Source organism: Eptatretus burgeri, chromosome 2, assembly GCF_056783735.1.
Source record: "Eptatretus burgeri isolate ZD-2024b chromosome 2, Ebu_testis_v1, whole genome shotgun sequence".
NCBI lineage: Eukaryota > Metazoa > Chordata > Myxini > Myxiniformes > Myxinidae > Eptatretus > Eptatretus burgeri.
The window spans coordinates 4,417,053-4,429,447 of record NC_140962.1 but is presented as its reverse complement, the minus strand read 5'-3'; the positions used below and the strand labels follow the sequence as shown (position 1 = coordinate 4,429,447).

Sequence of the window (12,395 nt, the reverse complement as noted above, 5' to 3'; positions counted from 1 at the left end):
GTGCATTGTCGTGCTTGCGGACCAGACAATTTGAAGGTTCTCAATTCCTGTGTATTGTAGTGCTTGCGGACCAGACAATTTGAACGTTCTCAATTCCTGTGTATTGTAGTGCTTGCAGACCAGACAATTTGAAGGTTCTCAATTCCTGTGTATTGTAGTGCTTGCGGACCAGACAATTTGAACGTTCTCAATTCCTGTGTATTGTAGTGCTTGCGGACCAGACAATTTGAAGGTTCTCAATTCCTGTGTATTGTAGTGCTTGCAGACCAGACAATTTGAAGGTTCTCAATTCCTGTGTATTGTAGTGCTTGCGGACCAGACAATTTGAACGTTCTCAATTCCTGTGTATTGTAGTGCTTGCAGACCAGACAATTTGAACGTTCTCAATTCCTGTGCATTGTCGTGCCTGCGGACCAGACGATTTGAAGGTTCTCAATTCCTGTGCATTGTCGTGCCTGCGGACCAGACGATTTGAAGGTTCTCAATTCCTGTGCATAGTCGTGCCTGCGGACCAGACAATTTGAAGGTTCTCAATTCCTGTGTATTGTAGTGCTTGCGGACCAGACAATTTGAAGGTTCTCAATTCCTGTGTATTGTAGTGCTTGCAGACCAGACAATTTGAACGTTCTCAATTCCTGTGCACTGTCATGCTTGCGGACCAGACAATTTGAAGGTTCTCAATTCCTGTGTATTGTCGTGCATGCGGACCAGACAATTTGAAGGTTCTCAATTCCTGTGCATAGTCGTGCCTGCGGACCAGACAATTTGAAGGTTCTCAATTCCTGTGTATTGTAGTGCTTGCGGACCAGACAATTTGAAGGTTCTCAATTCCTGTGCATTGTCGTGCCTGCGGACCAGACAATTTGAAGGTTCTCAATTCCTGTGCATTGTCGTGCCTGCGGACCAGACAATTTGAAGGTTCTCAATTCCTGTGTATTGTAGTGCTTGCGGACCAGACAATTTGAAGGTTCTCAATTCCTGTGCATTGTCGTGCCTGCAGATCAAACAATTTGAAGGTTCTCAATTCCTGTGCATTGTCATGCTTGCGGACCAGACAATTTGAAGGTTCTCAATTCCTGTGCATTGTCGTGCTTGCGGACCAGACAATTTGAACGTTCTCAATTCCTGTGCATTGTCGTGCCTGCAGATCAAACAATTTGAAGGTTCTCAATTCCTGTGCATTGAAATGCCTGGGAAAAGAGTAGCGACATGAGAGAAGAAGATTCGGCCAATCAAGCCTGCACAATAGTTGTATGTCCATGCGCTGTCCTTTGTAAATGCAGAGCCGTCAAGCAAGGAAGCACAGCATGTACCATTTTAAAAGTATGAGTTTGACTTGTCCAGCGTTCCAACCGCTGATTTCCCAGACTCAAAGCAGACACTCTCACCATTACACCACAGAGTCAGGTTAAATTTTCATATTCCTTCTGCAGTACTGTTCATTTAACTTCAAGCTTCAAGTTCCTACATGTAACCATTCTCAAGTTGTTAAAAAAAAATACATGTCAGAAGTTTGTAGAACATTCTGCATCAAGTTGTTGTTGGCAATTTTCTACTTACCCCTGTTATCTGGTTTCCTGCCAGCATTAACTGGGCCTGAGGCAAACTAGAAGGCAGCAAGGCCTGTGCAGGAGATGCCTTATCCCCGAGTTCCTCCGTCTTCAGCTGTTCAAACACAAACACACACAAACACACACACACCTGAGTAAACAGCAAGCACCACTTCATCCAGGGTTTCCCATACTTGTGCAAGTTGGTGATGAATGAATGAAAAATAGGTATTTTCACCGAACTCAGCGAGTTACATTGTGCAGTCTCATTAGCGAGCTCGAGTGAGTCCAATCAGTGGATCATACACGATGAGTGCGCGCATGCAGCACATGTTCAGCAGAAAAGTGAGAAATTCACATTTTCATGGTCCCGTGATTCAAAGATCTGTTTGATAATTGCAAGCAATTTTTTTTTTTTTTGACATTTAAAACAAAAGTAAACTTTCAGTTGAACAAAAAAAAAGTTCCATCCGGAACTTTGCCACATTGACAGTTTATGAATGGCATTTTGAATTGAAAAAGGTAAAATAAATCAATCTTTTTTATTTTTCTTTTTCCCAAATGGTATACGTCATTCTGCAATGCCGATATTTTATTTTAAAACTAGATCCAGCAAAAAAAACCCCAAAAAAACAGCTGGAAAGTGCCTTACTTTGTCGGTGGACAAAAACCAATGACTTCCATCTTCAACAGAGAACTTTGTTTCGCAAAATGAAAAGTTGGACACTACGAAATACTTTGGAGTGCTGAAGGTCCGAGTAAAAGAAGCAAGTGTTTGTATTGTACAATGCGTAAAGGTACCTGCAAGTTCAAGGAAGGGGTGTGCAAAGACTGTGCGGCAGCCGCCGATTGCAGGGCAGCTCCAAATTGCACCTTCAGGTAACGAAGAGATCGGATCGTGAAGTTAGACATGTCTTCAAGTTCTTGTGTGGACTGAAGTTTGGTGTTCAAGCTAAGGCAATGATGACTACACAACGGTCCTTAAAACAATAGAATCAGCATTATATACCTGTTGAAAGTGACCCAAAATTGCTTGGGCCTGTGCTGGGGTGATTATTTGCCTGTGCAGATCTACTCCATTCCTTTCTTTGCCTGAAACACAATTTGTTCACACACAAAATGTCACTTTTGAAAAACTTTTTAAAAATTCCCCAAAAAATTATTAAAACAATTTCTAAATCAAATCAACAGCAGGTTACATTTTGACTTGAATACATTTGATGGAACAACAAATTCATTGGAGAATGAAACATTTCTGAGGAATAACAATGACACGAGGTACGAGCCCTCTCAGTGCCAATCTATCGAGACATGACTCTGGACAAGGACGTGTCCCTGTCGAGCAGTGAGGACACCTTTCTGAGGATGGAAGCAAAGATGTGACCCTTCTTGGCACACAATGCCAAATCAAACATTTAAATCACGTTTGATGTCACACTGAGAAATTTGTTTTACATGTGGTCAAAAACAGATCATTCATTGGTAACCTTTTCACATTTTGGGTGAAAGGGGATACAGGATCTCAAATCATACAGTACCAAAGATGGTAAATTATCTCTCTGTCCCATCTGCTGACACAGAGCTGCTCGGGCTAACAGGACGCACACTCACCTCGAAGTTGTTTCTCTTGGGTTGGAATCCCGCCTCAGCTATCGGCTGTCATCCTGGTGGTTCACAGGCAGGGTGATTCATCAATGTGCGTGCCGTCCCATGGATGGACGTTAGGCGTCTCGTCTGCTAGCAATCGTTGCTGGACGTTAAAGATCTCACTCTGTCTTCCCCGAAGAGTAGGCAAGCTATCTCTGGCACCATGGCCAAATTCCAAATTCCTGCCCTAACCAGAAGAGAGCATTGCATTAGCGGCACAGCCATGCCCTCAGACAATGATGTTACCCCACAGCGTTGTGTTGCATACGAACAAAGAAAAAGAAAACAGAGCTGTTGGCCTGTTAAACATGTCTCGACTTGAGTTACCAAAACCAAGGACAACGGGAAAATGATGATGAAAGAAAGTTAGATGAATGAAAGGGAAGACATCAAACGAAGCAGGATAAATGTTTATTTTTACTGCAAATATAGCAATACTGTATTTAAGAACCCCAGGCTGACGTACACTGTCTACATGACCGTTCTCCCCCTTTCCACCAATCCTGTTCCTCACCAAGATGCTTTTACTTCTCTCTCTCCAGTCTTCTGACACTCTCCTTTCTTCTTGACCCATTGCATTTTTCAATTCTTTCAATTCAGGAGGGAGGGGAGAGGCTTCTATCTTGCAGGTTGAGTTCCTGTTTCTGCAGTGCCTGCTCGAGGGTAACGTCAGAGTGGATGTTCCCACAGGCTTGCCACCAGAAACAGAACAAAGGTATCGGCCAGAGCCCAGGTGTAGCATCCCGGGAGGCTGCCTCATCTGGCACGTGATTTCAGGTCCCTTTCCCTGCCAGCTCATGACTGGAGATGCACCGAGCACGGGATTCTGGGAGGTCCTTCCGAGGCCATTAGTTTGCATTGCAAAGCTTTTTGTTTGTCTGAAAAGTTCCCTGAAGTCCCTCATCCCCTCTTTGCTTTACTTGACACCAACAATCGTGGCAACCCCATCCCAATGATATTTTCCCATCTTCTGACTTTGCTTTTACACCCAGGGGACCCCCCCCCCTCTTGATTTTTGGGCTGGACCCTTTCCCGATGGTGTTAATGATAAGAAAATAAATCCATCCTCACTTACCTTCCTTATCTCGTATGACCAACCACCATCCACCTGATGATTGTGCATATATTTGGAACAAATAGATGGCTCTCTATCTGAATCAAATGTTACACAATTTCAAATGAGGATTTCCACTGAATTACAGATATTGATGAAAGAGTTACACAATGTATCTTGCAGAAGACTGTTTTGCCTGGTGGGTAACTGCTCATGCAACACAAAAAGATACATTTGCCATTGCCGATGATATACAGGCACTTTATTGCTTGTTGATGATTAAACAAAACATTAAATGCAGGACAATACTGGTGAGGAAAAAAAACAACAACAACATAGAAATGCGTGAAAAGTACGATCTAAAACACGATAAATACCAATTCCAAGTTTTGGTATGCTCGATGGTAGTCGATGTATGCAAAGCAACATGTTGTACTTGATACACTGCAAATGCCTTGTCGTTTAATACAGAAAAACTGCCTTGTTTCAAATGAAACAGAAGACCAAGAAGAAACCCAAAGAAGTAAAGAGCAAAGATGGAGTCATCAGGAGGAACCTGGATAGGATTCGGGTTTCAGCCGCTACTCTACAACCCTCAAACCCATCCAAGCACAGCCAAGGGAGCCTTACAGAAACATTTCTGCAAGAATTCACTTTATACATAAACTAACCCTAACATATACATAAAGAAAGAAAGGAATAGAGAGTAAAAGATGTGAAAGAGAAGAAAAAGCAAGAATTAGAATGAATAAAGAGAATTACGAAAAATAAATTAATAAAAGTTAAAAGAAGTGCGAAAGGAACAAACAAAGAACAAAGATGTCGGGAAGAACCCGGACAGATGGAATTCAACAGTTACTCCCAGGGCTCAAACGCAGCAACATGAACAAGAAAGATACCGGAGGTCCGTCAGGAGGGAAGCACAGTCCACGCAGCATAAGGATATGGTACAAAATAAAGTGCAGAATCCAATTATGTCATTGGTACTTCATGTCAGCCAATCAGCATCAGGTACACATTCAAAATGGTTGTACCCATCGTATTAGGGAGTGATGTGTGAATACCTCTGGAAAATACAGACAATGAAAGATTTCAACCATGTTTTGGAGCTAATAATAGAAACATCCGTCAGTAAGATGTGCAAGAAGTTGATGAGCTGTGCCTAGGAGTTGGAAAAGAGAAAACGCCATTCTGGCGGGGGCCCGAGTCATGCCAATTGCATGAAATCACAGAATCGAGCAAGATGCTGAAAACTGACAACTGAAGATCGTATAATGAACCACCAGAAGTATAGCACCTTGATGGTGGACCTCCCCAGAAAAAAAAATCCATGTAAAGCCCCTGTCACACCTTGACGATTTATCCAGCGTATGGCAACGTATCAAAATTTATCTAAAACGCTGGCGTACGCTGAACTATTGATGTTTTTTTCAGTTTTGGGCATATATTAACGAGTTGGACGTATGCATAACGTATTAACTTATAGATAACTTATACCAACGAATGCTTAGCGTGTGGTCGGCGTTCACAACTTATGCCCAATGATAGTCTAACTTATGCATAGTGCACGGCAGAGTATCGCCGACGATCACGTGGCGTAGCCTATTAAAAGGCTGCCGCTCGACGATTCAAATCATAACCGCACTAGAAATCGAAGTGTCAACATCACCATCATGCCAAAGAAAAAACAAGAAAAAAAAAAACATGGAGTCTGGAACACTGACCGGTTCCTCCTGTGAAGCCCATTTTATATACCAATTCCCATAAACGCTGCCAATACGCCATTATATGGTAGCTGTAAGTTAGAAACATGTTCAGTAAGTTCTGTGGTCATCCGGAAGATGTCAAATACATCTACATACGTCAATATGCATTGGAGATAAGTTGCACATAGGTTCAAAGCACGTTACTCATAGGTTAGAAATAAGTTTCGGGTACGCTAAACATTACCTCGACGTATTTCGACTTATGAGTAACTTACAAGTGACGTGTGTCAACGATCGCATAATGCGCCTACAACTTCTGGCCAGCGTATGCGGAGCATGTGAGTCATACGCTGGGATACGTCGAAAAATTTTGAGCATGCTTAAAATTTGTCGACGAGCTCAGCGAACTACGACGTATGCCAGCGTGCTCTTAACGTATACAAAACTTACCCATAACGTATTCGACGTGTGCCAGCGTATTCGCCAAATTTTTCATACGTCGGCATACGCTGGCTAAAACGTCAAGGTGTGACAGCCCCTTAAGCAAAGACATTCGATCAGTGTAATAGCTGTGAGCAATGTTTGATAAACTTTTGCAACTAAGTTGACTTTATAAATGTGAAATATTCAACGTTTTGTAATGAGTAGTTATATCTTAACAGACTACAACTATTACAATCAAACTATTACAATTGTCGAGAATCACACCGGTACCAACATTGACCCCGATTTAGAGATAATTTCCACTCTGTTTAGCCATTCTTCTTTTTGATTTAGTTTCCTGCTTCTCCCCAAACTTACATTCTACTCGTCCTCATTTTTCTTCCTTCGCCTTTCTTTTCTATTTTCCTTCTTTCTTCTTTATCTTCTTCTATTTCGCTCCCCCCCTCCGCCCCGCCCTCCTTTTTCATGTCCTTATTATGATATGCAAGGAGAGAATAGGACCGACTTCTTATTTGCACGTTATATATCGTATTAAAGTCAATACCTCGAGTGAGTGCAATATATTTTTATCCTGATATTGTCAAATTCGTACATCCTCAAGCATCGTTGTTGCTAATACCTGTTCTTCTTTTTATTATTCTTGTATACTCCTGATTTTATTTCCATTGTTTGTATTCATGGTGGTCCTCATAATGTCAAAATATTAAATTTGATTTTATTGTGTTCTCCTTGTTTGTTGTTGTAAATGTGCAATAAAATGAATGTATGATGGACATATCTTGTAAAAAAAACAAAAAACTTGTGTTGTATTATTATCGATTCTTGTTGTTTTTTTTTTTTTTATTTGACTATGTATGTTGATAATAAGAAGCAATTTAGCAATGTTTCACTTGTTACACCAATTTGTATGCACATTTCAGATTTTTGTACCTTTTTATACTCTGCATGTTCATTTTATGTAAACCATGTGCAATTTGGATTATTCCCACAAAACATTGGAAGAAATAAAACCATCGTTCGATTCGATTTGAAGTCAAGGGCTGTATATGAGGGTATCCTCGACAGATGTGACCCTATCAGGAGCTAGCTTTGTTAGTCTCGTCAATTAAGCATTAGTGGTTCATCATTTGCATGTCAGATCCAGGCTTCACCCAACACTCCACCAAAGCAGAGAATCCAAAGGGCATAAGGGCTTTGAGCAGTCCCCCCTCTTCTACTGCACATGACACCTGCATGTGGGATGTCACTGCATTCTGTTCTTATGGCTTTTGCAGGAAGGAGAAAAAAAAAAACAAACATCAAGACACTGCCTTGGTCAGCACAAATACCCACTTAACGGTAAACTCTTTGGGAATGGGTTTGAGGTTTGGATTTTCTGTTCATGAAAAATAAAATAAAATATTTGGCAATATCTTCGAAATTTTGTATTATTTTAAGTAATTAAAATTAGAAACAGAAACAAATCGAAGAAAATGCCAAGCGTCGGTTGAAAAAATAATCTCACGGTTCCGACTCACTCAAGGACCGATTTTTATTATTTCTTCCTTCCTTTAAAATCCAGGTATAATTTCGAGAAAATGCACGCTCAACTTTTCTCAATTATGATATTAATTTTAGAATATATAACATCATATTAGGTCTAAACATGCAATATCATTGTCGTGGTAGTTAACTAAAAAAAAAAAACATTCTTGAGATATTGGTTCCTTGAACGTATAAGCATGAGCCCTGCGTCCTGCATTTCATAAAACGACGTTCAGCATGCTGCTCCTCGCCAGAGCACCGAGGTGGAACACAGAATCCAGAGGAGTATGAATGGAAGAATAAAATGATAGCTCAGCACATCACATCATCCATCTGCAGAGCAAGACACTGCGCACACTGTTTGGGCTCCTGGCAAGACATATCTTCTGATTGACTCGTGTTAAGAAAATGCACCAGCTTTTATTCCAAAAAAAGAAAGAAAAAAAAAATGTTCAAGTCATTTACTCACTTTACTACAGTGTCTTCTATCATAGATTCAACCTCAGTTTTGGTCATCCTGCAAAGGATACATGTGCAACCTGTGTGAGTTAAACTGTGAATGAAGGACCCAAATCTGACAGATGATGATGAGATGCATTCAAGCAGCTTCTTTCATCCTTCAAAGACGATGAGCGAGGGATTTCTATGACCTAAACACAGCTGAAAATTCGCGAACACTATGCTTTGATATGATGCAAAAATTGACACTTTTCAAATCTTCAATAGGTCAAGACTATTATTCGAGTGAGCTGTACTTCTACTACATCTTTGGCATTGTATGGAAAGGACAGTCAGCAGTCACTGGAAGACAAACACCTCTACATCTAGTTTGAGCACCCGAGTGGTAAAGACAGGAACATGAATGCATCCATTTTAAATTCCCAACCTTTGATGACCAATGAAAAGTTAAGTGGGCTAAGCTGGCACTCTGAAATAATTCAGTGATTCATATTTTCGTCAAAACAAAAAAATTGAATATGCTTGCAAGGTCACAGGCTTTTCAAAATCTGAGGATAAAATGCATTTTTCCAATCATGAGTCAGTTTTCTCCCTGCTCACAGTAGCTGACAGAATTGAATAAGACGAAGAAGATCGAAGTTATTTTCAGGCTTCAATTAATATTTTCCTTTCCACAGTACCATTCATTTATATGGGGAAGAGGTGCAATTTACGAGGCTGCTCACAAAGCTGTTTCAGCAGCCAAAAGTTCAAATTAAATTAAGCAAAAATGGTTGATGTAAATGGAATGACATTGGCTTCATGATTATATACGCCGGGTCATCGTGTCAGCATGTTGTGCAAAAGCGGAGAAGGAATTGGTTACTCCAAGCCTGCCTTCTCTTCCTACGAGGATGACAGTGACAAATGCCAAAATGGATGGTGTCCTGAATCTTCTCAATGCATGATTGGTGCTCAGCTGTCAAGGTAGGCTTTGATCCAGCGTTGGGAGAAGCAAAATAGGTGCCATTGCTAAAAGTGATGAAGAATATTTAAGTTAGAGAGCAGTTATATCTCGATATCTTTCTTGACAATCGTGAGCCTCATGGAAGAGCAAGGTTAATTCCACAGTGCGGTCGTGGGGCAACAATTGGGCACAACCAGCGAGCAATTAAATAAATCGGAAAGAGAAAAGAGGGAGAAATACTGAAACAAGCACCCTCTTTGTTGCCCCACCACCCGACTGCGGAAGGGGTGCAGACAGGTAGTAGCAGCACGGATGGGTGCAGGCTGGCAACGGCAAGGAGGATTTGGGGGCATGATTGGAGGAAGGAAGAAACCATCGAGATATTAGTTGGAGATTAAATTATTAGAGATGCAGATTCAGAATTGGAAAATTCAAGAATTGTAAAAAAAAAATTGGAAAAATTTCATATTGTGGAAAGCTGCTTAGAAAAGGTTCAGGTGATTCATATTACAGACAGCATGGATAGAAAACTGTCAGGGAATGGCAGGATGATGTTGGTAGTTGTACATGCAGGAGCGAATTAAGCAAGTAAAGTACACTTTGAGTCGTAGAAAGGGTAGGTGTACAGGGTAATAGATCGACAAATTGTATCCTGCAAATTTGGTAAATTTTTCTAGCCTTCTTCCAAGAATTGCAAAAGGAACAGAATTCATGAGTATTACAAAACACAGAAATCAGTGGTTGGAATAATGGTTTTTGCAGCAATGTCACATATTTAGTCGAGAGTGGAGCATTTCAGGGACAAAAGGAGTGATTTCAGAAAAACAGATGAAGCCAAAAGAGAGAATTCAGGAATGTTTGCATTGGTAAAATTTGGAGAAAAGGAGTTTCTATTTAAGGCGAGAACATAGAAAAGCGGCTCGAAACGTAGGATAAAAATGGGGAAAAATTGGTAATTTTTCTGTTTTAAAAAGAAACGAGAAGGGCAGTCTTCAAAATCACCATATATGCCTCCACCCACATTATTACATCATTGTACATACTTGGACAAAGTTTGATTTAAATGCCTGAACCCAGATTCTTAATATTGATTCATTCTGTCTGTTCAGGTTGAAATTTAATGGGGAAAAATTGGTAATTTTTCTGTTTTAAAAAGAAACGAGAAGGGCAGTCTTCAAAATCACCATATATGCCTCCACCCACATTATTACATCATTGTACATACTTGGACAAAGTTTGATTTAAATGCCTGAACCCAGATTCTTAATATTGATTCATTCTGTCTGTTCAGGTTGAAATTTAAAAGATATTGTTACGAATTTGGGTCCGCCCGGCGTGCGATCGGCCACGTAACTCGAATCGCGACCGCGTCGCCCACCGGAACGGACAATTCGGTCGTGACCCTCCTTGGAACTACCGCCAGGAGCTTGTCACGGGTGGGTCATTCGACCACACCACAATCGTGCCAATCGGCCACCCGCGCAGGATAGGGTTGTTCGCCAAACTCAACCTACCTAAGTACCTGCGCGAGTAGTGAACCGGGCGATCGTACCTCGCCGCTGGCCTGCCTAGGACACGAACCGCTTAAGCGATCCGTTCCGTGCTTCAGTGATAACCGAGCGGTGTTATCGCCGGCCCCGACGGACGTGATTATTTACCGGGTGCTTACACCCCTCTACCAATTCCTTCCGTGATGCAAGATGGAACTTTCAAACAAGGGAGAGGATGCAACGAAACGGGGAACAGTTCAACAAGCACATTTATTGCACACTCAGACAAGCACATATTTTACAGCCATACAGAAAATCATGCACGTATAAGAACAGTCAAGCAAGCAAATGAAGAATTACAACCGAATAAAGTGTCTTTATTCCACACGCACACCGAGACAATTCTACTTATAAGATGGCGCCACCACATGCATTTAAAGAAAAGCAAAGGAAAAAGCCACCGTCAAAGGCAAGGGTGGCAAGACAGGTCCGTGGACCAAATGTGCGTGGAACCTGGATGAGCGGCCAGGTCCACTAGACCGAAGGGTCTTACCCACGCCGTCGTGGCGCGATGGCGGGCAAGCCGCAATGTCAGCGTAGCTGCGCCTGGCTTCGTGCCTCTGGCGTGGCCGGTGAGCTCTCTCCGGCGTTCTCCGCGCAGGCACGTGTTTCATCGTCGGCACCACGGTTGGGGAGGGGAACGGACGGGGTTACCGGTGCTTTCTTAGCGCGGAGCTCGGAAAGGGAGAGGGGAATTGCTGACGCTCCGTCCAACGAGTTGACGTTCTGGACCGCACTGGCTCTGGCGAACTCCTCTTGGCTGTGGCCTCCATTACGCCCCTTCTCTGGCAACGGTCCCCACTCAGCCCTCCGGTTCGCCTCTGAGCCCTCCTCCGCGTCACTGCTCCACTCAGCAACTCGCCCTCCTCGCCCCTCAACTTCGATCTGAGCTCCGAGCTCCTTCCTCTCCGTCGATCGGCCCCCGTCTGCCTTAATACTTCAGCTTCGAGCTCCGTCTCCCGACTCTGCCCCACCTACACTGCCGCACCGACACTGCCGCCGTCTGTCTCTTCGAGCTCCGTCCTGTTCTCCGACCCCTCCAGACTGCCTCGAGCTGCGTTGTGCTCGTGCTTATCTCGGCCGGGGGAGGAGTGCATATGTAAATTTGTAGATCACAGTGGGTTTGGAGGCGGGGCTACACCACTTGATGCTCAGCCATTGGATGGATGAAAAGTGGGCGTGAATGATTCCTGATCCGATTTCTTCTTTGAAAGGATCCCGTTCACAACCCATGGCAAGACGTTCGGTCGAAAGGCGAAGGTGGTGGGAATTTGCTGTGGTGGTTTGGGAAGGGTGTTGGTGGTGGCGATTTGGTTGTTTGGGGATGATTGGTCCAAAATTACGACAGCAAAAGAAAAACGGCTATCTCAAAGGATCGCAGCCCTGTGAACACGGAAATTCCCTCTAAACAACGGTGGGGATGCCAACTACACATATACTTATCGTCATAACTGATCTAAGCTCCTTTATGGTGTATTGCGAATTTCCACAGCCGTAACACTACCCCCTCCCTTT

General features: G+C 42.6%; 1 protein-coding gene across 1 annotated transcript in view; it reads right to left on the bottom strand.

Annotated features, from left to right (window-relative positions):
• The window catches only part of LOC147031292 (POU domain, class 2, transcription factor 1-like), a 244,250-nt gene that overhangs the window by 165,811 nt on the left and 66,044 nt on the right, over positions 1 to 12,395 (bottom strand). The window contains exons 3-5 of the mRNA XM_085871924.1: positions 2,560 to 2,642; positions 2,352 to 2,423; positions 1,561 to 1,665 (exon numbers count right to left, since the gene is read on the bottom strand). Coding sequence (XP_085728050.1) covers positions 1,561 to 1,665; positions 2,352 to 2,423; positions 2,560 to 2,642 — 260 coding nt within the window. The remainder of the gene's footprint in view (positions 1 to 1,560; positions 1,666 to 2,351; positions 2,424 to 2,559; positions 2,643 to 12,395) is intronic.